The sequence below is a fragment of the Rhinoderma darwinii genome, chromosome 4 (assembly GCF_050947455.1).
Source record: "Rhinoderma darwinii isolate aRhiDar2 chromosome 4, aRhiDar2.hap1, whole genome shotgun sequence".
Lineage (NCBI taxonomy): Eukaryota > Metazoa > Chordata > Amphibia > Anura > Rhinodermatidae > Rhinoderma > Rhinoderma darwinii.
In genome coordinates, this window is record NC_134690.1 from 223238427 (window position 1) to 223263958 (window position 25532).

A 25532-nucleotide genomic window follows, 5' to 3' on the forward strand; every position below is an offset into this window, starting at 1 on the left:
CATTAAACTGCATATAATGACCTTGGCCATTTGTAACAATAATTGAATACTTATTCTGATATTTTGCAGTTTAATATAACAAGCTACTACTGTTATATGCTATAAAACAAAGTTATGTAAAGAAAATGTTTTCATTGGTTTAAATTGAAGTATTATGAAAAGTCTAGAAATATAAAAACATGTTGTTTTAATAGGTACTGATAATGGCACTAAAGTTCTCAGATTATGGTACTATAAAAACAAAGAACTCAAATAGCTGTATCTCTTGCATTGATCAATATATCTTTCTTGTATATATATATATATATATATATATATATACAAACATTATTATATTATGTCACTCGTTTTAAAGTGTAACTGTCATTTTTTTTTTTCCATAAATCAACAGTGCAAGCGGTTATAAGAAATGTATCTTATTACAGAAAAATGACTATTTCTCCACTTATAAGACTTCTATCATCCTCCCCCCGCCTCCTTCACTGATCACTAACACTCAATTCATTGCTAAAGTACATATTCAGTGAGGCAGAAACAGAAGATGAATTATCAGCTCATTGGGGGATCAGGTTTCTATCCATAGACTGCTGTCCGTAAAAGTCTATGGAGACTGAAGGAGGAGGGAGATGCTGGAGGTAGACAGAGAGAAAGTCCCACACAGACGCTGCTGCTCCTAGTAAGTGTTTTGCTAGAATTCAGCACTGGGGAGAGACAGTAAAACACTTACTAGAAGCAGCAGCATGGAGGACATTACACAGCAGTATCTGAGCAGTGTAGCTGTGAATCCAGCACTGGGCTGAGATGGTAAAACACTTATTAGAAGCTGCAGCAGTGTCTGTCTGTGTCTCTCCCTCTCTCTGCAGCTGCTCCTGCCTCCTGCTCCCCTCCCCTCTCCTCTAAACCTCTATAGGCAGCAGCTGTAACCTGATTCCACAGTGATCTGATAATCTGTCACCTCTGCCTCACTGAATAATCAGTGCATAAGGTGGGGGTAGAAAGATAGGAGAGAAGTCTGATACCTGGAGATAGAGGCATTTTTCTATATTCGCTTGAACTATTTATTTATGGGTAAAAATTTAAACACCATTTACATTTTATGCGAGTATTTTGAATGACATACATATCTGAGCAACACATATGTTTTAAGGTAACCAATCTTTAACCCGTTAGTGACGGGCCCATAGTGTTTTTACGTCGGTCACTAACGGGCCTTATTCCGATGCAATAGACTTTTTACGTCACTGCATCGGAATAAGTAAACAGAGCAGGGAGCTGTCAAATCTCCTTGCTCTCAGCTGCCAGAGGTAGCTGAGGGCTGGGGGCATCCCTGCTCGACCGGGTGAGATCGATATTAGTATCGATCTCACCCGTTTAACCCTTCAGATGCCGTGCTGAATAGCGTGCATCGCATCTGAGGGGTTTTGGAGAGAGGGAGGGAGCTCCCTCTCATCTCACTGACACCCGGCGATAAAATCGCCGAGTGTCTGTGTCTCCAATGGCAGCCGGGGGCCTAATAAAGGCCCCCAGTTCTGCCTGTCGTGAATGCCTGCTAGATCATGCCTCTGCATGACCTAGCAGATGCCTGTCCGTTTTACACAGACAGGCATAATACACTGCAATACAAAAGTATTGCAGTGTATTATAAATAATCGCATAATGAAGTCCCCTAGTGGGACTAGTAAAAAAGTGAACAAAAAAGTTTAATAAAAAGTGAAAAAAAAGAAGTGAAAAAAATAAAAATGAAAAACCCTCTTTTCCCCCTTACAAACTGCTTTATTATTAACAAACAAAATAAAGTAAAAAAGTTACACATATTTGGTATCGCCGCATCCGTAACGACCCCAACTATAAACTTCTTACATCATTTAACCCGCACGGTGAACGTCGTAAAAAATTAAATAAAAAAACATTAAAAAATTGCTGTTTTCTTTGAATCCAGCCTTAAAAAAAATGTGATAAAAGGTGATCAAAAAGTCGCATCTACTCTAAAATGATACCGATAAAAACTACAAGTTGTCCCGCAAAAAAAAAGCCCCCCAATTCCATCGACGAAAAAATAAAAACATTACGACTCTTCAAATATGGAGACACAAAAACAAATTTTGAAAAAAAAGTGTTTTCACTGTGTAAAAGTAGTAAAACCTACAAAAACTACACAAATTTGGTATCGTTGCAATTGCAACAACCCACTGAATAAACGTATTGTGTTATTTATACCACACGGTAAACGGCGTAGATTTAGGACGCGGAAAAGTGTGGCAAAATTTCAGGTTTTTTTCTATTCACCCCCAAAAAAAAGTTTATAAAAGTTAATCAATAAATAATATGTACCTCAAAATGGTGCTATTAAAAAATACAACTTGTCCCGCAAAAAACAAGACCTTATATGGCTATGTTGACGCAAAAATAAAAAAATTATAGCTCTTGGAATGCGACGATGGAAAAACGTAAAAAATGGCTTGGTCATTAAGGTTTAAAATAGGCTGGTCATTAAGGGGTTAACAGTATTTTTTTGTTCAATAGTTAATGTATTGAATTTCTCCTTTTGACTCGAGGATTTTGTTGCCTCTAGTCTTAGCTTATGTTTTGCTGCTAACATATCAATGTGTATCTACTTTGCATTCTGCCTAAAGAAATTGCATTTTATTTGCTCTAATCATAAAACAAAACTTATACCAAGAAGTGTACATAGAGGAGATAGGCCTTATAGCAAACTCTAAATATATCCACACTTCTGTCGATGGGGCGATGCCTACATAATGCATTGCCCCAACGACAGAAGAAACATGTAAAGCTCGGGCCAGCTCTCCCTTCCCTTATTTGTTAACATTGCAGTATAAATTTAGTACTGCTGTGAGCGCTGTCCTACTTGTGCCTTTTAATCTAGTGTTGATGTGCATCATGACAGCAAAATACTTAAAGAGGCTCTGTCACCACATTATAAGTGCCCTATATCCTACATAATGTGATTGGCGCTGTAATATAAATAACAACACAGTTTTTTATTTAGAAAAACTATCATTTTTGAGAAAGTTTTGAGCCATTTTAGATTTATGTTAATTACTTTCTTAATGCCCAACTGGACGTTTTTTATCTTTTGACCAAGTGGGCTTTGTAAAGAGGAGTGTATGACGCCGACCAATCAGCGTCATACACTTCTCTCCATTCATGTCCATTTGTACTCAGCACAGCGTGATCTAGCAAGATCACGATGTGCTGTCACATACACCCACATTAACTTTACTGAAGTGTTTTGACAGTGAATAGATATCACCTCCAGCCAGGACGCAATGTCTATTTACACTCCCAACACTTCGGTAAAGTTTGTGTATGACTTAATCACTGCACAGTGTGATCTCGGGAGATCACGCTACTGCTGTCTTTCATAGCGTGATCTCGAGAGATAACGCTGTGCAGTGATTAAGTCCCACACAAACTTTACCGAAGTGTCGGGAGTGTAAATAGACATCGCGTAAGTAATTAGCATAAATCTAAAATTGCTCATAATGTCCTCAAAAATGATAGTTTTCCAAAATAAAAAACAGTGTTATTATCTACATTACAGCGCCGATCACATTATGTAGGAGATAGGGCACTTATAATGTGGTGACAGAGCCACTTTAAGAGGATTTAAAAAAAAATAAAAATAAGAGAGATATATAACATTTCATCCTAATATACAGATCTAATATAGTGGAGTTTGCTAGATTTAAAAGAAAAGATCTATTCCTTTTGCACAACAATGCGATTTACAACAAATTAATCTATACTGTTCTGTATCAGAACAGAGTGCAGCTCACTGTAATATCATGATCTCTCTGTGCTATCTCTGGTTTTACATCGGACTAAAGGTAAGTCTACTTCACTATTTTAAAGAGTTATAATAATGCACAAGTAAAGCAACCCCAGAGAGTTAAATTTAAAAAATCAGATCTGCTATATCCATATACAGTTAGGTTCAGAATTATTTGGACAGTGACACAAGTTTTGGCATTTTAGCTGTTTTCCAAAACATATTGAGTATACAGTAATATAATCAATATGGGCTTAAAGTGCAGACTCTCTGCTTTAATTTGAGGGTATTAACATCCTAATTTTAAGAATGATTTAGGAATTTCAGCTCTTTAATATGTAGCTGCCTATTTTTCGGGGGAACAAAGGTAATTGGACAATTATCTCAAAAGCTATATTATGGGTTGCATGGGCTATTCCTCATTAATCCATCATCAATTAAGCAGCTAAAATGTCTGAAGTTTATTACAGGTACGGCATTTGCATTTGGAAGCTGTTGCTGTGAACCCACAACATGAGGTCAAAGGAGCTCTCAATGCAAGTGAAACAGACCATCGTTAGGCTGAAAAACAATGAAGATATCTATCAGAGAGATAGCACAAATGTTAGGAGGGGCCAAATCAACAGTTTAGTACATTCTTGAAAAAAAAGGAGCACATTGGTGATCTTGTGAACTCCAAAAGGCCTGGACGTCCACGGACGACAACAGTGGTGGATGATCGCAGAATCCTTTCCATGGTGAAGAAAAACCCCTTCACAACATCTATCCAAGTGAAGAATACTCTCCTGGAAGTAGGTGTATCAGTATCTAAGTCTACCATAAAGAGAAGTCTTCATGAGGGTAAATACAGAGGGTTCACCATGAGTTGCAAACCATTAATCAGCTCTAAATATAGAAAGGTCAGATTAGACTTTGCCAAACAACATATAAAGAAGCCAGACCAGTTCTGGAAAAGCATTCTTTGCACAGATGAAACTAAGATCAACCTGTACCAGAATGATTGGAGGAAGAAAGTATGGCGAAGGCTTAAAACGAATCATGATCCAAAGCACACCACTTCTTCTGTAAAACATAGTGGAGGCAATGTGATGGCATGGGCATGCATGGCTGACAAAGTTACTGGGTCGCTAAAGTTTAGATGCTGTGACTGAAAACAGAAGCAGCTGGATGAATTCTGAAGTGTTCAGGGATATTCTTTCTGCTCAGATTCAACCGATTGGACATCGCTTCACAGTACAGATTTACAATGACCCAAAACATCCTGTGAAAACAACCCAGGGGTTTTTTAAGGCAAAGAAGTAGAATATTCCTCAATGGCCAAGTCAATCACAAGATCCCAACCGGATCGAGCATGCATTTCAATTGCTTAAGATAAAACTTAAGGCAGAAAGACCCACACACAAGTAACAACTGAAGGCAGCTGCAGTAAAGCCCTGGCAGAGCATCACAAAGGAGGAAAACCAGCGTTTTTCCAGACTTCAGGCAGTCATTGCCTGCAAAAGATTCTCTACAAAGTATTTAAAAAAATACATTTTTTTTATGGTAATGTTAATTTGTCCAATTACTTTTGAGCCCCTGAAATGAGGAGGCTGTGTAGAAAAATGGTTGCAATTCCTAAACATTTCACAGGATATTTTTGTTCAACCCCTTGAATTACACATGAAAGTCTACACTTCAATTGCATCTTAGTTGTTTCATTTCAAATCCAATGTGGTGGCATGCAGAGCCCAAATCATGAAAATGGTGTCACTGTCCAAATTATTCTGGGCCTAACTGTACATATAAACATCTCCATAACTATAGTTGTCTACCATGGACTGTTTCTGGATCTAAGAGGGGCATATGCAAGATTTTGTCAAGGGGGAGTTCATGGGTATGATTATGCATATAATAGATGTATACACACTTGATAGACCTAGTCTGTATTCTCATTATAACGTAAATAAATAATTCAACCATACAGTGTACATAGACAATGCTGCCATAGCATCCAAATGACTAATGCCACCACACAGTAAACAGAAATTATGTTCCTATACAGTGCTAAAATACCCAACCTATAGAATTATATCTTAAGTTTCCCAAATGGCAGAAAAATGAGAATAACCCTATTCCATATAGAGTACCCCCATACACCACAGTGCCAGCAGAATGTAGCTGTAAAATGTGCAGTGGTGTGGGACATTAAAGTGGTTAATGAGTACATCCCTGGTGGTCTAGGTTGGTGAGGTAGTGTCAGTGTAATATTTTTTTAAGTAAATCCATAATTATGAGCTGGTTAATTTTAACCTAGTTTACCGTAATAAGATATACTACAAAGTTGCATATATTTACATGTACTATTGAGTTTTCCAAAAATGTTATAAGGATAAGTACGCTTTAAGGATCCAAATTGTGGGGCAATTGTCAAATCTTGAGATAAGATTTTAAGAAATTGGTTAGAGCTTTAAGCAGAATAAGTTTATTTGAAGAGTAGAAATTTGAGATATGGTTAAGGAAAATAGCTTAGCGTATTTATGGGCGGAATTGATCAACATTTGTACAGCAGTTTGTAATACCAGTCTTAGTAAATCTGCCCCTATGTGTTTTTTATGTATTGATTTTCATGAACTTCCCTGGTTTCTTTTTTGAGTAACTCAAGTTTCAGAATCATGGGTATAATTTATATTTGCTCCAACCATAAACCATGTATAAACTTTCATATAAATCCACAGTGAAATTTGGTTCTTTCACCCAATTGTAAACCATATAAGGTACTCTCTTTTGAAATAATAAAATATTTATCTTGCTTGTTTGTATAAGTGCTCCCACAGCTATAATTCTGAATGAGCCAAATCACAGAAAAATTTGAAAAAATAGAGGTCTAATAAGCATACAATGCAATTTACCAGTTCATAAAACAGCGTAATTAAATCTCTCTTGAAGATTTATTACATTTTATTTAATAAAATTGTATGTGGGATGTGTGAGCAAGTGTGAATTAAGTGAAATTATTTCCCGGACAATATATTTTATTACCTGTTGATCGTGTGAGCTGTTCGAGGCATTTATTCTTAGTTCTAATTAATTATCTGCCATAGCTAAGATCATGAAATACAGAATAGCATGTGTTTATATTTTCTATTAAGTTACAGTAGGTTTAACATAGAAGCGTCAAAGGTTTGTAAACAATTTCATTGTAATTAGATTGCAATAAAACTAATTATTTATTAAAATATTTGATGCTTTACACAGATGTTACCCCTAGGTGCGCCACGATGCAACTGTACGTCCTGGTGGCCAGTGCACGAGGACGTACAATTACTGCACGGTTCCTCTTGCACACTGTCGGCGACAGTGTGTAACGGGAACCAGGAGGCCAGCTGGCTCCCACAGCTGACACTCCACTGTTGCCAATCAGCTGCTCATTGTCGCAGATTTAGGCAATTAACCCCTTAAATGCGGCGATCTATTGCAATCACCACATTTTAGGTGTTTCTAGCACATCGGCAGACCTCACAATGAAATCACTACATTTGCTGATGGTTAGCATGTCGACCGGAGGCAAAACAATGGCCTCCGTGTCCTCCATGTACGATAGCCTATCAGGACCAGCCTCCTGACAGGCTTCCTGTCAGAGTAACAGGAAGTCACTGTGTCGTTTCCGATGCACACTGTCGGTGTATGACAAAATGTATTACAAATGAATTTCAGCCCCCAAAAATTTTAATTTGTACATTTTTCCTCTACTTTGCTTTATTTCTTGTGAAACACCTAAAGGGTTAAGAAACTTTCTGAATGCTGTTGAATACTTTAAGGGCTGCTGTTTTTAAAATGGCATGATTTATTGGGGGATTCTAATATATAAGGCCCTCAAAGCCACTTCAGAACTGAACTGGTCTCTGAAAAAATCGCCTTTTGAAATGTTCTTGAAAATGTAAGAAATTGCTGCTAAAGATCTAAACCTTGTAACGTCCTAGAAGAATAAAAGGATGTTAAAAAAACATATGGGAAATGTTAACTAGTGACTATTTTGTGTGGTGTTACTATCTGTTTTACAAGCAGATCCATTTACATTTAGGAAAATCCAAATTTTTTCACATTTTCTCAAAATCTTGGTGTTTTTCACTAATAAATATTGAATTTATCGACCACATTTTTCCACTAACGTAAAGTTCAATATGTCACGAGAAAACAATCTCAAAATCGCTTGGATAGGTAAAAGCATTCCCAAGTTATTACTACATAAATTGACACATGTCAGATTTGAAAAAATCGGCTGTGCCACAAGGCCAAAACAGGCTGCGTCCTAAAGGGGTTAGAGGTAATGTATTTTTCATTAACTAAAAATACATGCTTTACAATCTTTTTCCTATCTGTTTTGATTTTCTGATTTCTATATGTTATTCTATTTACTTTACATGATTATGAGGTTAGCCACATTGCCTGTTCTGAGCTTTGAACAGTAGTTCAGAGATTTGCTTTACAGCAGGCACTTAGACATAAGAAGATGACTCATTCGCTTCTATGGCAGAATATTCTGGGCATGCCTGTAACCTGTGAAAAGGTCACTATGCAGGTTGGGGGAGGAGGAGAGCTGACCCCATCCCCTATTGTAAATGGTGTGATCCAGTGATATCTGCTTCCAGCTTTATTATAGAGCAAATGATCTCTAATACAGAGTATTGCCTTGGGAAGGGAAATATCTATGTATTCCACAAATAACCAGTGTCGGACTGGGGTTCCTTGAGCCCACCAGAGGATATGATTTTGAGGGCCTACCCTCCATCTATGTAGTACATGTCCACTATTAATTTCATCATAGTCTTTGTTGTTATCATTGTACACACAGGACCTATCATCAATAAAATGTAATAGGTAATTTGTAAATCAACTCAAGAAATAGACCCTAGTGGCAAGTGATTGGCTCCAAAGTTACCTCCAAATCGGCTCGTCTTCTGCTGGACCTTTAAGGCCCATTATTGTGTTAGAGCCTGGTCCCACCGGAGGATCCTCTAGTTCTCCGGTGGGCCAGTCAACCCTGAAAATAACCAATAGGTCAGATCTCAGTCTGACCAAATATTGACCCCGCCTTTCACTATGAAACATTAAAATATAGCTTTTATTTCCAAAACCAAGGTGCTGGTTATCTACCTACAGTAAGTGATATCTTCACTATATTGCTGAGGTTCAGAATATAGGAAATACTGTAGTCTGGACTCTTATTTCCATATCTTTGCAGCCTCAAGATATGTATACCGGAACTATGCTACTACAAGACATCTAGACACATGGTGTATAAAAACCATAGACCCTCTGTATTTCCTCAGCAAAGTGAAGACATCACATAGGGGGATAACTTTTATAATAGAGGTGTTATCTTTCATTATTATCCTGCCCTCTGATGCAGTAGCATAGCTGTAGGAGGTACAGAGGTATCAGTTGCACCAGAGCACTGGTGCTTGAAGTGGCCCAATGGCCCTCCTGCCACAGAGAAAGCATCAGTATTATAATGGCACATGATACATAGGGGCCCCAGTTAGAAAAAAATCATTGGGGCCCCAGAGCTTCAAGTTATGGCTCTTGTTAGGACATAATAGCATATTTTGCCAGTGGCCAGAGTGAAAACTGTAATGTTTCAAGATATTTAAACAAGTTATTTTCTGATGATAGATATATTTAAAAAAAATTAACTCTATAGAAATAAACATGTTTTTATGTTCTTATAGTATAATGAAAACACATTGACACAATCCCTTAACAATACATAATATGATATATTCACTCATAAGTAAAACATGTAATGTAAAAATATGAATTACCTTAAACAATAGTATACAAAAAGTAGAATCTTCTCAAACATCAGCTAAAAAATGTTCCTATTGAGACACAAAGGAAAATGTCCATACTTTTTTCTATGGCATTTTTCATATGAATTAAAAGCTAAATAATCAGCACACTAAACTTGCCATGTGCCAATCACTATGAGTTCTTTGAAGAGCAAGTAGGCATTATAAATACACATTTTGTGCACTTTATTGCTGACAGTTCACTGGAATTTATGTCCTATAACTTTTAATGATAGTTCTGTATATTTCAGGAATGCCTAAGACACATTTTAAGAAAAGGAACTGTCAACTGGAATAATGATAGGCTCCTCAAAATGACATACCTTGTGCTTCTTCTGAAAGCTCCTGAGTGACAAGACGTTGCTACTGACAATCATAGTAGATGCTTTGTTGTACTGTTCAGTACGGGTTTCCCCACATTCTCTGCATCCCTCAGTATTTAAACATATACTAGATGTATAGATGGATTAATGAATGCATTATAGATGATAAAAAAAAACAATATTAGAATAAAAAAGCGGAACGTATAATTTATATAATATATTTTGATTAATTTTTTATCTAAAATAATTATTTGATTGTTATAATTAACATTTAAATAGATTTCTCATTTATAAATTGTATTGGGTTAATAAATTAATGTAATTAAAGCTGCAGCTATAAAGAAATACAATTTATATTTATAAATGTAATCTCTATTGTTTCATATAGAGTTAAGAAATTCTTAAATGTAATCACATATTTATTGTCATTATTTAATAATTATTTTATTAAGCTCATAAAGTTAAAGTGTATATACTTAAAATATATGTTACACATTGGACTAGTTCCTTATGTAAAGGCTGGTACTGTGGGTGTAGAAATGCTTCATCAAGCTCTGTATGTATAGAAGTATTCTCCCCAACAAACATCTCTTCTAGGGAAGATTTTCTAGCCTTACAGATTTCTAGCCTTACAGTGTGCATGAGCCTTAACGCTACTATTTGGGTTCTCCCTTGAGCGGATCTCCTACATGACATTACTATTGTTGTCTAAAATACAGCTCAAGTAAATGTATTTATATTGCTGTTTGCATTACTGTCCCTAATGTGGAGGGCTTTGTGTTATAATCTCTTTCTTCTAGAGAATTTCAATATTTTTTATTGGTCAATTAAAACAAAATATATAAGGTTTTTCAAATATGCATTGACAAGGCAAAAATACATTCGACTGTTTATGTGGTAATAACTTTGGAATGCTGTAATCTATCCAAGCGATTCTGAGATTGTTTTCTAGTGACACATTGTACTTTAAGGTAGTGGTAAAATTTGGTTAATACATTCAGTATTTAATTGTGAAAAACACTAAAATTTAGCAAAAAATTGCATAAAATTAGCATTTTTATAAATTTAAATGTATCTTCTTGTAAGACAGATATTAATTCCACATAAATAGTTACTAATTAACATTTCCCATTTGTCTACTTTTGATTGGCACACCTTTTTAAAAATCCTTTTACTTTTCTAGGACGTTACAAGGCTTAGAACTTTAGCAGAAACTTCTCACATTTTCAAGAAAATTTCAAAAGACTATTTTTACAGGGACCAGTTGAGTTGTGAAGCGGCTATGAGGGGCCCACACAATACAAACCTCCATAAATCCCATAAGGTACCAGTACAGTGGAAACTCCCCAAAAGTGACTCTATTTAGGAAACTAAAAAAATATATATTTTTTTTCAATAAGGTGTAACTTTAGCTCAACATGTTTCATTTTCTCAACAAATAAAGGAGAAAAAGCACCACAACATTTGTAAAGCAATTTCTTCAGAGTACGGAAATACCACATATGTAGTCATAAACTTTTGTTTCAGCTCAGACGTGAAGGGGCGCCATTTGGCTTTTGGAGTGCAGATTTTGCTGGATTGATTTGTCATCGCCATGTCGATTTTGCAAAGCCCCTGTGGGACCAAAACAGTGGAAACTCACCAAAAGTGACTCCAATTGGGAAACTACACCCTTGAGGAATTCATCTAGTGGTGTAGTGAGCATTTTGAACCCGCAGGTTTTTCAAAGATTTTATTAGGATTGGGCAGTGAGAATAAAAATAAAATTTTCTTCCAATAAGATGTAACTTTAGCTCAAAAATTTTCAGTTTCTTAACAAATAAAAGAACAAGCACCCCAACATTTTTAAAGAAATTTCTCTAGAGTCCGGCAATACCGCATATGTGGTCATGAATTGCTGTTTGGGTACACAGCGGGGCACAGAACGGAAGGAGCGCCATTTGGTTTTGGAGTGATGATTTTGCAGTATTGGTTTCGGTGCGCTATGTCGCAATTGCAACGCCCCTGAGGGACCAAGACAGTGGAAACCACGCAGAAGTGACCTCATTTTGGAAACTACACCCCTCAAGGTGTTCACCTAGAGGTGTAGTGAGCATGGTTACCGTGCAGGTGTTTTCCAGAAATAAGTGTGCACTCGATGTTGCAGAGTGAAAATGGCAATTTTTTCATAGATATGCCAATATGTGGTGCCCAGCTTGTACCACCATGAAAATAAAGCTCCCTAATTATTATGCTGTGTATGCCAGTTTTAGAAATACCCTAATCTTTTGCCTAGACATACGACAGGGCTCAGGAGTGAAAGAGTACCATGCGAAATTGAGGCCTAATTGGCGACTTACAATGTATTGGTTCACAATTGCAGAGGCTCTGATGTGAAATAATAAAATAAACCCCTTAGAAGTTACTCCATTTTGGAAACTACACCCCTCAAGGAATTTTTTTATAGGTGTAGTGAGTAGAGATGAGCGAACCGGGACAACCGAACCCGGTTTCGATCCGAACATCGCGAAAAGTTCGGTTCGCAGCGAATCCGAACTTCACCGGGTTCGGCCGAACACGTTTTGACCGAACCCGGGCGGGCAGAAAATATTATACTAATCGGCAGCCACTTGTCTCTATCAATCACTGATAGAGAAAAGAGGCTGCTGATTAAAAATAAAATAATAAGCATTTCATACATACCCGGTCATTGTCTTGGTGACGAGTCCCTCTTCTTCCTCCAGTCCGACCTTCTTTCCTGATGCGGCAGCCTGTGATTGGCTGCAGAGGCCGCTGCAGTCTGTGATCGGCTGCAGCGGCCACGGCAGCCTGTGATCGGCTGCAGCGGCCGCCTGTGATCGGCTGCAGAGGCCGCGGCAGCCTGTGATCGGCTGCAGAGGCCGCGGCAGCCTGTGATCGGCTGCAGAGGCCGCGGCAGCCTGTGATCGTCTGCAGCGGCCGCGGCAGCCTCTGATTGACTGCAGCGGCGACATGGATGAAACGTCATCGCTGGAGGCTGGACAGGAGGAATGTAAGTATGAACGTATTTTTTTATTTTTTTTATTACATTAAAATTGTATTTTCCGCGCGCCGAGCATGGTACTGTCAAGGTTGCTGAAAGAGTTAGTGCAGCCCATGAACTCTTTCAGCACCCTGGACAGTACCATGCTCGGCGCACGGAAATTACAGGTTCGGTCAGAACTAGTTCGGTCCGAATCTAACTTTTTCGTGAAATTCGGCAAACCAGCCGAACCGAACATTTCATAAGTTCGCTCATCTCTAGTAGTGAGCATTTTGACCCCATGGGTCTTTTCCATCAATGAATGTGCTGTGGATGGTACAAAGTAAAAAAATTACTTTTTCCCTAGATATGACATTTCAGTGGCAAATATGTTGTTCCCAGCTTGTGCCACTGGAGACACACAAACCAAAAATTGTTAAAAGGGTTCTCCTGGGTATTGCGATGCCATATATGTGGAAGTAAACTGCTGTTTGGGCACAGTGTAGGGTTCAGAAAGGAGGCAGCGCCATTTGCTTTTGGAGTGCGGATTTCGCATGGTAGTTGTTTTGTTTGGCGTTTTGCTGAGTTTAATGAGTTTATAATGTGGGCGCACATGTACACTGGGCGGAGTACATCAGGGTGTAATAAGGTGGTATAATAATGGGGTAAATAAAACAATAAAAGAATCCATAGATGTGTGTTACGCTGTGAAGCAGTCTTTTATTCACCGGCCAGTGTCGCACTGATAAATGGTGTCATTTCTTATTCCCCTTTTTGTACACACTCTGCACTTTTGCAGTTTGGGGAATTTTGTTGAGAAAGTGTTGTCCTGGTATAATAACGGCACCCTCGCTTTTAACAGATATGTTTGTGCCCTACCCTTCCTGGTTCCCTAATTTTAGTGCCATGATAAATCTCCTCATAAAATAGAAGGTGTTCCCCTCGGGCCTGAACATCTGCATATTTTTCATTCCTGACTTATTGGAGTTTTAAGTTATTTTAGGGTACATGCAACTTTTTCACCACTTTTAATCCTATTTTTTGGGAGCAAGGTGACCAAAAAACAGCAATTCTGGTATAGTTTTTTTGTTTTGTTTTATATGCAGTGTTCACCAGTGTTAACTGGCAGACCGGGAGGCCAGTATTAGGCCTCCGATTGCCATTGCAGCCATCGGCATCCCGGCGATCTCATTGCTGGGGTGCCGATTGGCTTCAAACTCCTTAAATGCAGTGGTCGTTTTGATTGCTGCATTTGAGGGGTTAATAAAGGGCATCGGAGCAAACTTTGGTCCCCGCCATTACAGCAGGGTGTCAGCTGTAACATAAAGCTGACACCCGGGGATGATGGCACAGACTCAACTGCTGAGCCCATGCCATCCATTCGACGTAAGTATATGACAAATTGCGGGAAACACTGGAAATACTCTATAATGTATACTTACGACAAATCTCGGGAAGGAGTTAAAACAGTGAAAATCTGTCATAATAATACCATTAAGCCCTTAAGTAAGCAGCCTGTTTTGGGCCTTCGGGGCGCAGTGATTTATTGAAGTTTTTGCTTAACTACATTTCGAGAGCCATGACTTTTTTTATTTTTTTATTTGACGTTGCTGTATGAAAGCTGTTTTTTGTTTTTTTGCTTGATGAATTGTATTTTTTAATGACATAATTTTGAGATACATATATTTATTGAATAACTTTTAAACTGGATGATAGAAATAAGCTGCCATGGTATTTTGGAGTTTTTTTTTATGTCATTCACCATGTGGTATAAAAAACAATATTTTTCTGCAGGTTATTATGATTAAAGGGATACCAAAGGGTACACAGAGCTTACGATCCAATTTGAGGGGGGGATAAAAGAAAAACAGCAATTCATTTTGTGATTTTTTTTTTAGTTCATTTTTTTCGTTGCACATCATGCAGTCAAAATAAAGTTAATTTTAATTTACTGGTCGCAACAAATACAAATATATATTTGAAATTTTCTTTTATTTAATAATACTTTTATTCTACACAATAATAATTAATTTAGTCCCAGTAGGTGACTTAAACCTGCAAACCTTTGATCACTTCCATAATACATTATGATATTCTTGTGTTGCATTGTATCATGCCTGTTACATTGGCAGGCTTAGGCTAGATTCACACGAGCGTGGGGAAACTTGGACGTGAAAAAGTGACATTTTTCATGCCCGAGGTGCCCACGTGTGGGTCCCCTTTCACGGATTCCCATAGACTTGAGCATATGGAGGGATACGTGAAAACGGAAGATAATAAGTCAGGTTCAATTTTTAATGGACCCTTCACACGGTCTTTTGAAACAACGGACGTGTGAAGGGCCCCATTGAAAAATATGCATCCGTGTGACGGCCGTTGCTTTAATGGCAATCACACGGACGTATTCAACGCTCATGTGAATAAGGCCTTAGAGTCGTGTTTCACTGTTACACTGTTTCTTTGTTAGGTCTCTGGTTGTAATGTTTTTATTTAGTATTTCTATAATTACATGAGTTCTAGCATAATTTAAAAACTTATTACATGAAAATACGGAATCAAATCATAGAAACTATGTATCCACCAACTTGGCATCGCGCCCTTTATTCTATGCTGTACTAAGATAGGAAAGGATAGGAGACATGACATTGCAACTTTAAATATTTAAGAAATGTTACTTAGGTACAAATAAAGGTGCCCTCATACAAAGTAATATAAGGGACCTGACAGATCTGCTTTAAACCATTTTAATTTAAAGAGGTATTACCATCCAAAGGATATGCCATAAATATCTGATAGATGCGGGTTCCAGCTCTGGGACCTGCACCTATCTTGAGAACAGGGATCACCTCTGCACCTATTCCCCATCTGGATGCGGAGGCCAGCGGTTATCTCACCAGACAGGGAATTGGTGCAGAGATGGTCGGGTTCCGTAAACAGCTGAGCTTGATGAGATATACTGTTTCCATAGTGCAGTTTCAGAGCTAATATGGCACATTTTTCATATGTTCTTTTTTGTGTTCACATAACAGTGACAGCAACAGTGCTCCCATAAGAGACAGCCAGTGTCCCATAAGTGGCAAATGAAAGAGTTCCCATCGAAACATAGTCCCCATAGGTTCCAGCTACCGTACCATAAGTACCAGCCAAAGTGCCCACATAAGTTTCAGCCATGGTGTCCTGACAAACGGCAGCTGCATCGACCCAATAAATGCTCAGTACAGGGTGCTTATAAATTCTAGTGCCAAAGACGGCAGGAACAGTATTTTATTAACGTCATACATACTACCACTGTGTAATGTGCTGGCACCCAAATCTTAGAGATGATCCCTTGAATTGAAAAAATAAGTTAGCTTGGCTTCACCCATTGCAGTTGTGTGCCAAGCGGACAAAAATTGCGTGCCAAAACTGCACACATTTTGCCACGAATTGCTATGGTTTTGCATTGTGGCTATTGTTTGCTTGATTTCTACAACTGAAATACATCTTTTAAATATGTTTCACATATGTGCAGTTGCTTTGCACGGATTTTACCCACGCAGCACACTACTGCAATGAGTGAACCCAGCCTAAAAGAGGTACCACTTGATTTAATCAGCCCACACCAGTCAAAATGTGTACTGCAACTCAGAAATAACAACACGTGGAGGCTATATTTAAAATGTATCTAAACGCTCAACAAACTTCTGACATGTCATAGTGACATGTCAGAAGTTTGGATTGGTGGGGGTCCGAGCATGGGTACCCCCACCAATCTCTAGAATGAAGCAACTGAAGTGCACGTGTGAGCGCTCATCTGCTTCGTGTCTGCTCGGCTATTTCCGGAAATAAATGTATCGGTGTACGGACTCAATACAAAGTCTATGAGCCCGTAAACCGATACATCGGCTTTCCGGAAAAAGCCGAACAGAAACGAAGCAGCTGAGCGCTAACACTAGCACTTCAGTGCTCGGACCCCCACCAATCCCAACTTCTGACATGTCTCTATGACATGTCAGAAGTTTGTCAAACGTTTAGCTACACTTTAAATAAGCTATGCAAATTAACATTTTTCAATTATTGTTCCTATTTCTGTTGATCTCTGTTGAAAATGTCTATCTCTCTAATATCTATACTGTCAGTTTATAGCTATCATCAACCCTATAAAGAAAATATTCTATTATTTCAGACTGATGCAGCACTGATGTATGATGCGGTCCATGTGGTCTCAGTGGCTGTGCAACAATTTCCACAAATGACTGTTAGTTCATTACAATGTAATCGGCATAAACCTTGGAGATTTGGTTCTCGGTTTATTAATCTCATCAAAGAGGTAAGACTGCATTAAAATGCATGCAAAATTGAACAAACATTTTAACTGTTAAGAACAATATACAATTCTTAGACCCTGTGAGGAACACATGGATTGTGTCAAAAACAACCCACAATGTAAACTATTTAAATAAATAAAAAATCATATTTTTTTTTTCAAATATTAATTTGAATATTTTTGCATAACTTTTTAAAGCAAAATTTTATTTTCTTCCATAGGCTCACTGGGAAGGCCTCACAGGCAGAATAACTTTTAACAAAACCAATGGATTACGGACTGACTTTGATTTAGATGTGATCAGTCTCAAAGAAGAAGGCCTTGAAAAGGTACTTGATATATTCAACCTAAAGACCTAGAGATTTACTAAATATTGTATAGTAATCTAATGAGGGTTTCTTTTGGATGTTTTCGTTGTTTCGATAAGCTTGGGATAGTAAATTAAATGTAAGTTATTAGCATTACAATAAACCACTAATGAACATGCCCAGGAGTGTTTTAAAGAGTAGAAGCAAGTAAACTGTTAAAGGTAAATTGAGAACCATCATATTCCCTAAGCAATATTTGCTGGTTAATTATATCTGATTTATTATTCAATTGAATAATGCAAACTATTTATCTCCAAAGCTAAATCCCAAAGTTCTTGATATAATAAATCCCAAAGTTCTTGATATAATAAATTCCAAAGTTCTTGATATAATATATGAATTTTTTTTACCTTTGATATTTCTCAAATAATTTTGCTATCTATCTATCTATCTATCTATCTATCTATCTATCTATCTATCTATCTATCTATCTATCTATCTATCTATCTATCTATCTTTCACAATTTTTTAGTACAAATAGTACATAGTACATGAACAAAATGTGCTACTAATCGATGTTCCATATACTGTTGGGATCAGCAGAGTTAAGGGGTATTGGATTATCCTGGGTTCTGTGCAGCCCATTGATGTAACTATGTATGTTCTACTCACAAAATTCGACAAACTATTTTTATGGACTTCATGAAAGAATAGAAATGGGCCTCATACAATACGTACGGTGTACCATACACAAGCTGAAACTCATTCTGGAACATCTTAATGACATTTGCACCTCACAGAGTAAAAATAAAAATATTTCAAATGTAGCCACATATTTTAAAGAGGCACAATTAGGGTCTCTAAAGGGTCTCTGCATACAAGGCATGAAAAGAGTTAAATATCCAACCAGAGGTGGGGATTGGAGGAAAAAAGTCTTGGAACGCAAAACTTTTTGGAGGCATTACTTAAATACAAGAATTTCTAATGATTTAAATTTACACAGAGATAACTGATGTTTTATTATTACACATCATTGTTTTTACAACAAAATCTTAGTTTCCACAATTTATTATTTATTTATTGTATATTACTGCGAGCATAATAATCTTCTGTTGTGAATATGAATGTAGGTCTAAGTGTACTATACATTGTATATGATTAATATGCATAAAATTATAGAATCATCTGCAAAGTACCATGTTGCATGGGATAGTAATGTTGTAGAAACTTGTGTTTTTTCTCTGGCCCTGTTTAATTGGTACAATAATAAATCCTTACCCCTTATCGATGTATTGCCTTTATGGATCACTCTAATAATTAAAATCAATAGGGAGAACTACCTTCCCTTATTTCATCTGTCTTATGTGGTAAACCCTAATATTCCATACAGAACTTATAACATATATTCAACATCCCAAAGCAATCAACTTTTGTATTGCAATCCAGATACTACAAATAACACCAATATTTTGGATATAATATATCGCTATTGCAGAGTTTAGGATATATGGTAGCAATATTTTTTCAAAAAGATACTTTCTTTTCGTTCTTGTTTCATTTAATTAAGTAACTGGTCACAGTTTTAAAACAGATTACTTTAAGGTTGTTTTTAACATAATGTTTAACTATATGCATGTATTGTCAAGGTTAACCTTTGAACCTTACCTGAAATGATGGGACATGCAAGGCATTCTCGTAGGGATCGAGGGACGGGTTTGACTGTAAAGATTTAGTATTCAGTCAAGAGTTAGCTATGACTAAGAGAGCAGCTGGCGCCAGAAACGCGTAAGCGATGGGATTTTAAACTTGTCTTGTAATGTCTTTATGTTGGACGTACTTACATTATACTAGTGGATCAAGTGGAACAGAGTGCTGGACTGATTTTTCTTGCATATATAGATTATACTGGTATATTTAAATAGACTCAGGCATTTTGGGTTGGCAATCACAAGTGCAAGGAGGGTACTCAAGTTGTACAGCACTGAAGGGGATAGCTGCCAGGAGCAGAGTTTTCTCGTGCTGGTAATTACAGTGGCACAGTGACAGTGCCAGCGCGATCACATTCACATAATAGTACATTAAGGTTCCTAAACTACCTTAACGGAAGGGGTTTAAACCTTAGCTACTATTATAAATTTACCACAAATCCAAAATATATTAGCCCGTCATTTTACCCCACCTTCCCCCCTTTCAAAACCAAATACAAGTAAATCGCACTTCGGCCTCTGTTCTTACTTTGTAAGACACAGAAAACATTGAAAATGTCCTGGCATGGCCTGATAATATGTTTAAAACTTGCTGCGTTACTCGTGCGGCTGAGACTGCTGAGCAAAAAAATATATATAATGCTGCACCTAGCAAATCAGCGCATCTTTATTAAAAAGGTACAATACATTTGATATTTCTGCGGCTGTCCGTTCCACCAATATCTTTCCAGAGTGGTTGAAATTGCAATCTTCACTCAGCTTATGTCAGTCACTACATTCTCCTTAGTAGCACTTCCTTCTGCATCCTCCTGCAAACAAGAGGGGCGGGCAGCTAAGAACGTAAAGCCCCCGTTTACTCCTATTGGTAATCACTAGCCTAGCATTGAGTGACGGAGATCTGCTGCCAGTCTGTTGTGTGAGTAAGAGTGACATCCCCTCAGCATAGCACCATCCCTGCTTATTCTCCTAGCCGTCGTAAAACTCTGTCAGTGTTTGATAAGCGGTCATGTACTGCTAAGCTTGAATATACTGCACAGCCCTTAATCAGACACTATATAGAGACTTAGACCGGCCGGTCCACTGTGTATGGCCACTCTGGCCCTGGCAGACATGTATGCTATACCTTTAAGATTTTATTTCCCGGAAACTGGAACAGCCAATCCCAAAGCATAAAGAGCAACCCTTGAGCATTATTTTTCTCACATTACACCTTTTAGTTAGAATACCATATTTACATGACAGTCACCAAAAAACAGATTAAACTACCCCTTAGTGAAGTTGGATTTTTGTCCAGATGATGTATCCATTATACATTTTTCGTTTTTCACAGTTCACTACTTGTCATTTACACTATTTTAGTTGGGGAACCATTGAAGAATATCATGAAGAAATCATTTGGAAAAGTAAACCAGGAGAACGCAGTATCCAAAATGGCAAGAAAGTGTAAAGTTTAAAGCAGTAGAGGATTGATGACAAAACAGATCAGGAAGGATTGACCTTTTAGATTTTGTAGAGTCAAAATAATGGTGCCGATTTATTTTTCATAATGCACCAAAATTTTGTTTCAAATTAGGCCAGAAAAATGGTGTACATGCCATGCGCCACATTTATTAACTGTTTTAGACACTTTTTTTTCGACATGCTGGACAAGGGGACGTAGCTTAAAGAGGCTCTGTCACCAGATTTTGCAACCCCTATCTGCTATTGCAGCAGATAGGCGCTGCAATGTAGATTACAGTAACGTTTTTATTTTTAAAAAACGAGCATTTTTGGCCAAGTTATGACCATTTTCGTATTTATGCAAATGAGGCTTGCAAAAGTACAACTGGGCGTGTTGAAAAGTAAAAGTACAACTGGGCGTGTATTATGTGCGTACATCGGGGCGTGTTTACTACTATTACTAGCTGGGCGTTGTGTATAGAAGTATCATCCACTTCTCTTCACAACGCCCAGCTTCTGGCAGTGCAGCACTGTGACGTCACTCACAGGTCCTGCATCGTGTCGGCACCAGAGGCTACAGATGATTCTGCAGCAGCATCAGCATTTGCAGGTAAGTAGCTACATCGACTTACCTGCAAACGCCGATGCTGCTGCAGAATCATCTGTAGCCTCTGGTGCCGACACGATGCAGGACCTGTGAGTGACGTCACAGTGCTGCACTGCCAGAAGCTGGGCGTTGTGAAGAGAAGTGGATGACACTTCTATACACAACGCCCAGCTAGTAAAAGTAGTAAACACGCCCCGATGTACGCACATAATACACGCCCAGTTGTACTTTTACTTTTCAACACGCCCAGTTGTACTTTTGCAAGCCTCATTTGCATAAATACGAAAATGGTCATAACTTGGCCAAAAATGCTCGTTTTTTAAAAATAAAAACGTTACTGTAATCTACATTGCAGCGCCTATCTGCTGCAATAGCAGATAGGGGTTGCAAAATCTGGTGACAGAGCCTCTTTAACATGGTCTAGCAAAAAGGGGCGTTGCATAAAATGCGACACTGTGCGCCAAAAAACTGGCTTAAACTAAGCCAACTAATAGGTGGTATAAGAAAGGGAAAAGTGTATAGCATGTCTAGCTAGATGTACGAAATTTATCATGCAGCATGTACTACTTTGATAAATTTGCCACATTTTCTGACTGCCTGGTCTAGTTTACACTGTTTAAACTTAGACAGTATTAGTAAATCTTCTTAAATTTCTTACCTTTGTTAATGCAGCCTTAGTTAAATAGGTAGGGTAAAAACCTAACTAAAGAGAGACAAGAATGTATTAAATATGAAGAATGATGTTAAAGACAAGAAGTTTGAAAAGTATAAAGACATAGGAAAGAAGAGAAATAAATCGGTAACTAAAGATCAGACAAGAGTCAGAATTGGATTTGGAAGGAATAATAGATTGTATGAAGGCTGAATAGAAAGTACATTTGAAAAATGAGAAGTTGAATAGTTCAGTTCTGGCGACAGAATTGAGGAGTGGTTATGAAGTAACTTAGAGGGTAAGCTCAAGGGGCATCTAGTGGAAGGGTATGATAGAAGCATAAAGACACCTTTGCTTTTTCAAACAAAGTTGAAAGCGCACAGAGGATAGATAAAACATTAAGTGTAAAAATTTGTGGCAGTTGTGGGTTGTCGAAAGATGTATGATCTGAGGTGTATTTTGTGTTTATTGTAGTTTGAAATGACGTGGTGAACAAAATTGTATTTAGAGGAGGTGGGGCCAGGTAAGGTGGGAGTTGAATGTGGCAGAAAAACATCATGGATTAAATTCTTTGAAAGATATGAGTAGAAAAGTACTGTTGCAACAGTTTGAGCTTAGCTGTGTAATACAACGAATTTGTGCAAAGGACAGATTTTCTCCACTCGCCTTAGGCTGGCCATGTAGCTCTTAGCAGAAGTCTGGTATGAGAGGTGAGACAGAACTGAGGTTCTCATCGGGTTATGAATATTTTACAAGGAAATCTTTAGTCAACAATTGGAAATGGATAAGCAATACAAAGGTTTTCAGAAACAACAGCTAGAAAGGGAGGGGAGGGTGATAGTGAAACACATAGTGCTACAGTGTACATAAAGGTGTATGCCAAATGTAAAGGTTTCTAATTTTATTGAGTTTAAGGTAGTTGAGGCTGTGGAGAATAACAGTGTTTGACAGGACCCGGAAACCTGGTCCTGGTGAGGAGAAAGAAAGTTTGTAGAGTAAAGGAAGTGTTCATTAAAATTGTTAATTAGTTGTTTTGTTTCACTATATAAAAAGTTGGATTTTTTAACTGTGGTTGTATGCTTAATATTACAAATTAGTTTTACAAATTAAGCCTTATCACTGGATAAAGTAACCCTTCTGAGACTCAAACTTTTTTGATCTAGTGGATAAAAGCATGTTCTATTATACAAAAAGAAAAAAAGCAACACACATAAACATATTTACATCAGTGGGATGTATTCTTAACCTTACTTATGTTGTTGTCCCCTTTGAGAGCACCATGATGTAGTGACAGGCCCACTGGTCTAAATTATAAAAAAAAACATACAAGTTTGGTACACTTACATTATAATAGTTGCAGCTGGCGTTTTTATGAGCAGCTGGCTCCCCCTTCCAACTAGTGTGGATTTAACCCTTTCTCCCTTACTGTACGTAGGGACAAAGCTGTCAATCAGCAGCCGGTGGGCAGGGTAAGCCCACAGCTCAAAAATACAACAGACTCCAAGCTAACAGCTGCAAAAATTTATCAGCAAGTCTATATCAGCAAGTCTGTCACTTATTCATGATGCTCTCCGAGAGGGAAGCATAAACTATGTGACAGACTGGTAAAACGTATCACACACTCCCCTCATTGTAAGAGGGCACATGTGGCCACTGTACTTATTCCTCTACTTGAGAGCACGTCTATGATGAGGACAAATGATGAGTATAAGTAAGAAAATTACCAGCAAAACTAGAGGTCAATTTATGACAAATACTTTGCTTAGTTCTCTAAACTATATAGAACTTTCTGTACATCCCTCTAATGTGTTTGTGTCTGTGTGTGCTGCTTTTATGTACAATATTAATAAAAGCTATGAAGCTGAAAATTTACTATTTCTGTTGCTTTCACCTGTCAAACCAGGAACTTCACCTCTGCTTTTCATTCTGGTGGTTTTACACGTGCAGATATTGCCCATGTTTACCACCTTTCACGGAGGAACAACCGTTACTACGATAGTACTTCCCCATCAGGGCCGGCCTTAGGGGTGTGCGAGCTGTGCGAGTGCACAGGGTGCTGCCTCCTCCAAGCATGTAGTGGGCGCCACTGGGCTCTGCCTCTACTCTGTGCTCTGTTCTTAGTTACACACATGGAGTAAATAAGAGCCGAGGAGCAGAGAAGGAAGCTTCACCCACAGCCCATCCTGCACGAAGCCTGTGATCCTGTCAGCATGGAGAGATGGTGAGTGTCTGTGTGTCTCTGTGTATTTCTGTGTGTGTGTGTGTACAGTATGTGTCTCTGTGTGTATACAGTATGTGACTCTGTGTGTGTCTGTGTGTGTGTGTGTGTGTGTGTGTTTGTGTGTGTGTGTGTGTGTGTGTGTGTGTCTCTGTGTGTATACAGTATGTCTCTCTGTATAAAGTATGTGTGTCTGTGTTTGTATGTGTATATGGTACAGTGTGTGTGTGTGTCTCTGTGTGTGTATATGTGTGTAGGGGGTATACAGTATGTGTCTCTGTGTTTGTATGTGTATATGTCACAGTGTGTGTGTGTGCGTGCGTGCGTGCGTGTGTGTGTGTGTGTGTGTGTGTGTGCATGTGTTTATGGCTCTTTGTAAAAGTGTGTTCAGTATTAAAGTACAACAGATAAAACAAAGATATCTGTGACGCCTCCTATATACCCTGCTGCCCCATATATACCCTGTTGTCCCTATATACTCTGCTGCCCCTATATACCCTGCTGCCTCCTTTATATCCTGCTGCCCCTTATTCAACCTGCTGCCCATTATATAACCTGCTGCCCTTATATAACCTGCTGCCCCTTATATAACCTTCTGCCTCTTATATACCCTGCTGCCCCCTATATATCCTGTTGCCCCTTATTTACTCTGCTGCCTCCTATATACCCTTCTGCCCCTACATACCCCGCTGCCTCTATATACCCTGCTGCCCCCTATATACCCTGCTACCCCTTATATACTCTGCTGCCCCTTATATACACTACTGCCATTATATATGCCTCTGTGTTACTAAGTACTCAGTGTACTTACACAAGTACTGTGTGAGAAAGGAACCTTTTTCTGTTTATGATATAATTGTGCCTTTCAGAACATGGATATTTGTATATTGTGCAAAACAAATTTGATAACAGATACCTTGTTGGGTTGATGTTATAATTGTGTTTCTTTTTGTGTTTCACAGATTGGTACATGGGACCCCTCTAGTGGCTTAAATATGACAGAAAATCAGAAAGAAAAACCTGCAAATATTACAGATTCTTTATCAAATCGGTCACTGATAGTAACCACAATATTGGTAAGATTGGGATACTGTATTTTTTAATCAAAAGGTTTGGAGTACAATTTAATCTTGTTCATATAGCTTTGTTGATATGCAGTATCTAGTTACATAGCAATATTTTGCTATTTTATATTTATACTGTATCTTTGAAAATCAATGACATATTAAGAGCACTGCTGTTTTTTCATCAGAAATTCAAAACAAACAATGCTACTAGAGGGTAATACCTCCCAAATAGGGCATCCGAAGGAGCATGCCTCTTAATAGATCAGAGGCATACAGAGGTACAGCAGGTACACCTCTATAGTTA

General features: G+C 38.0%; 1 protein-coding gene across 3 annotated transcripts in view; it reads left to right on the forward strand.

Annotated features, from left to right (window-relative positions):
- Positions 1-25532, forward strand: part of GRIK2 (glutamate ionotropic receptor kainate type subunit 2) — a 609687-nt gene that overhangs the window by 394759 nt on the left and 189396 nt on the right. For all 3 annotated transcript variants that reach the window (XR_012883183.1, XM_075862209.1, XM_075862210.1), the window contains 3 exons: positions 17090-17233; positions 17452-17559; positions 25124-25237. Coding sequence is in view for 2 of the 3 variants with exons in the window: in XM_075862209.1 (XP_075718324.1) it covers positions 17090-17233; positions 17452-17559; positions 25124-25237 (366 nt within the window). In the remaining variant the exon portion in view is untranslated. The remainder of the gene's footprint in view (positions 1-17089; positions 17234-17451; positions 17560-25123; positions 25238-25532) is intronic.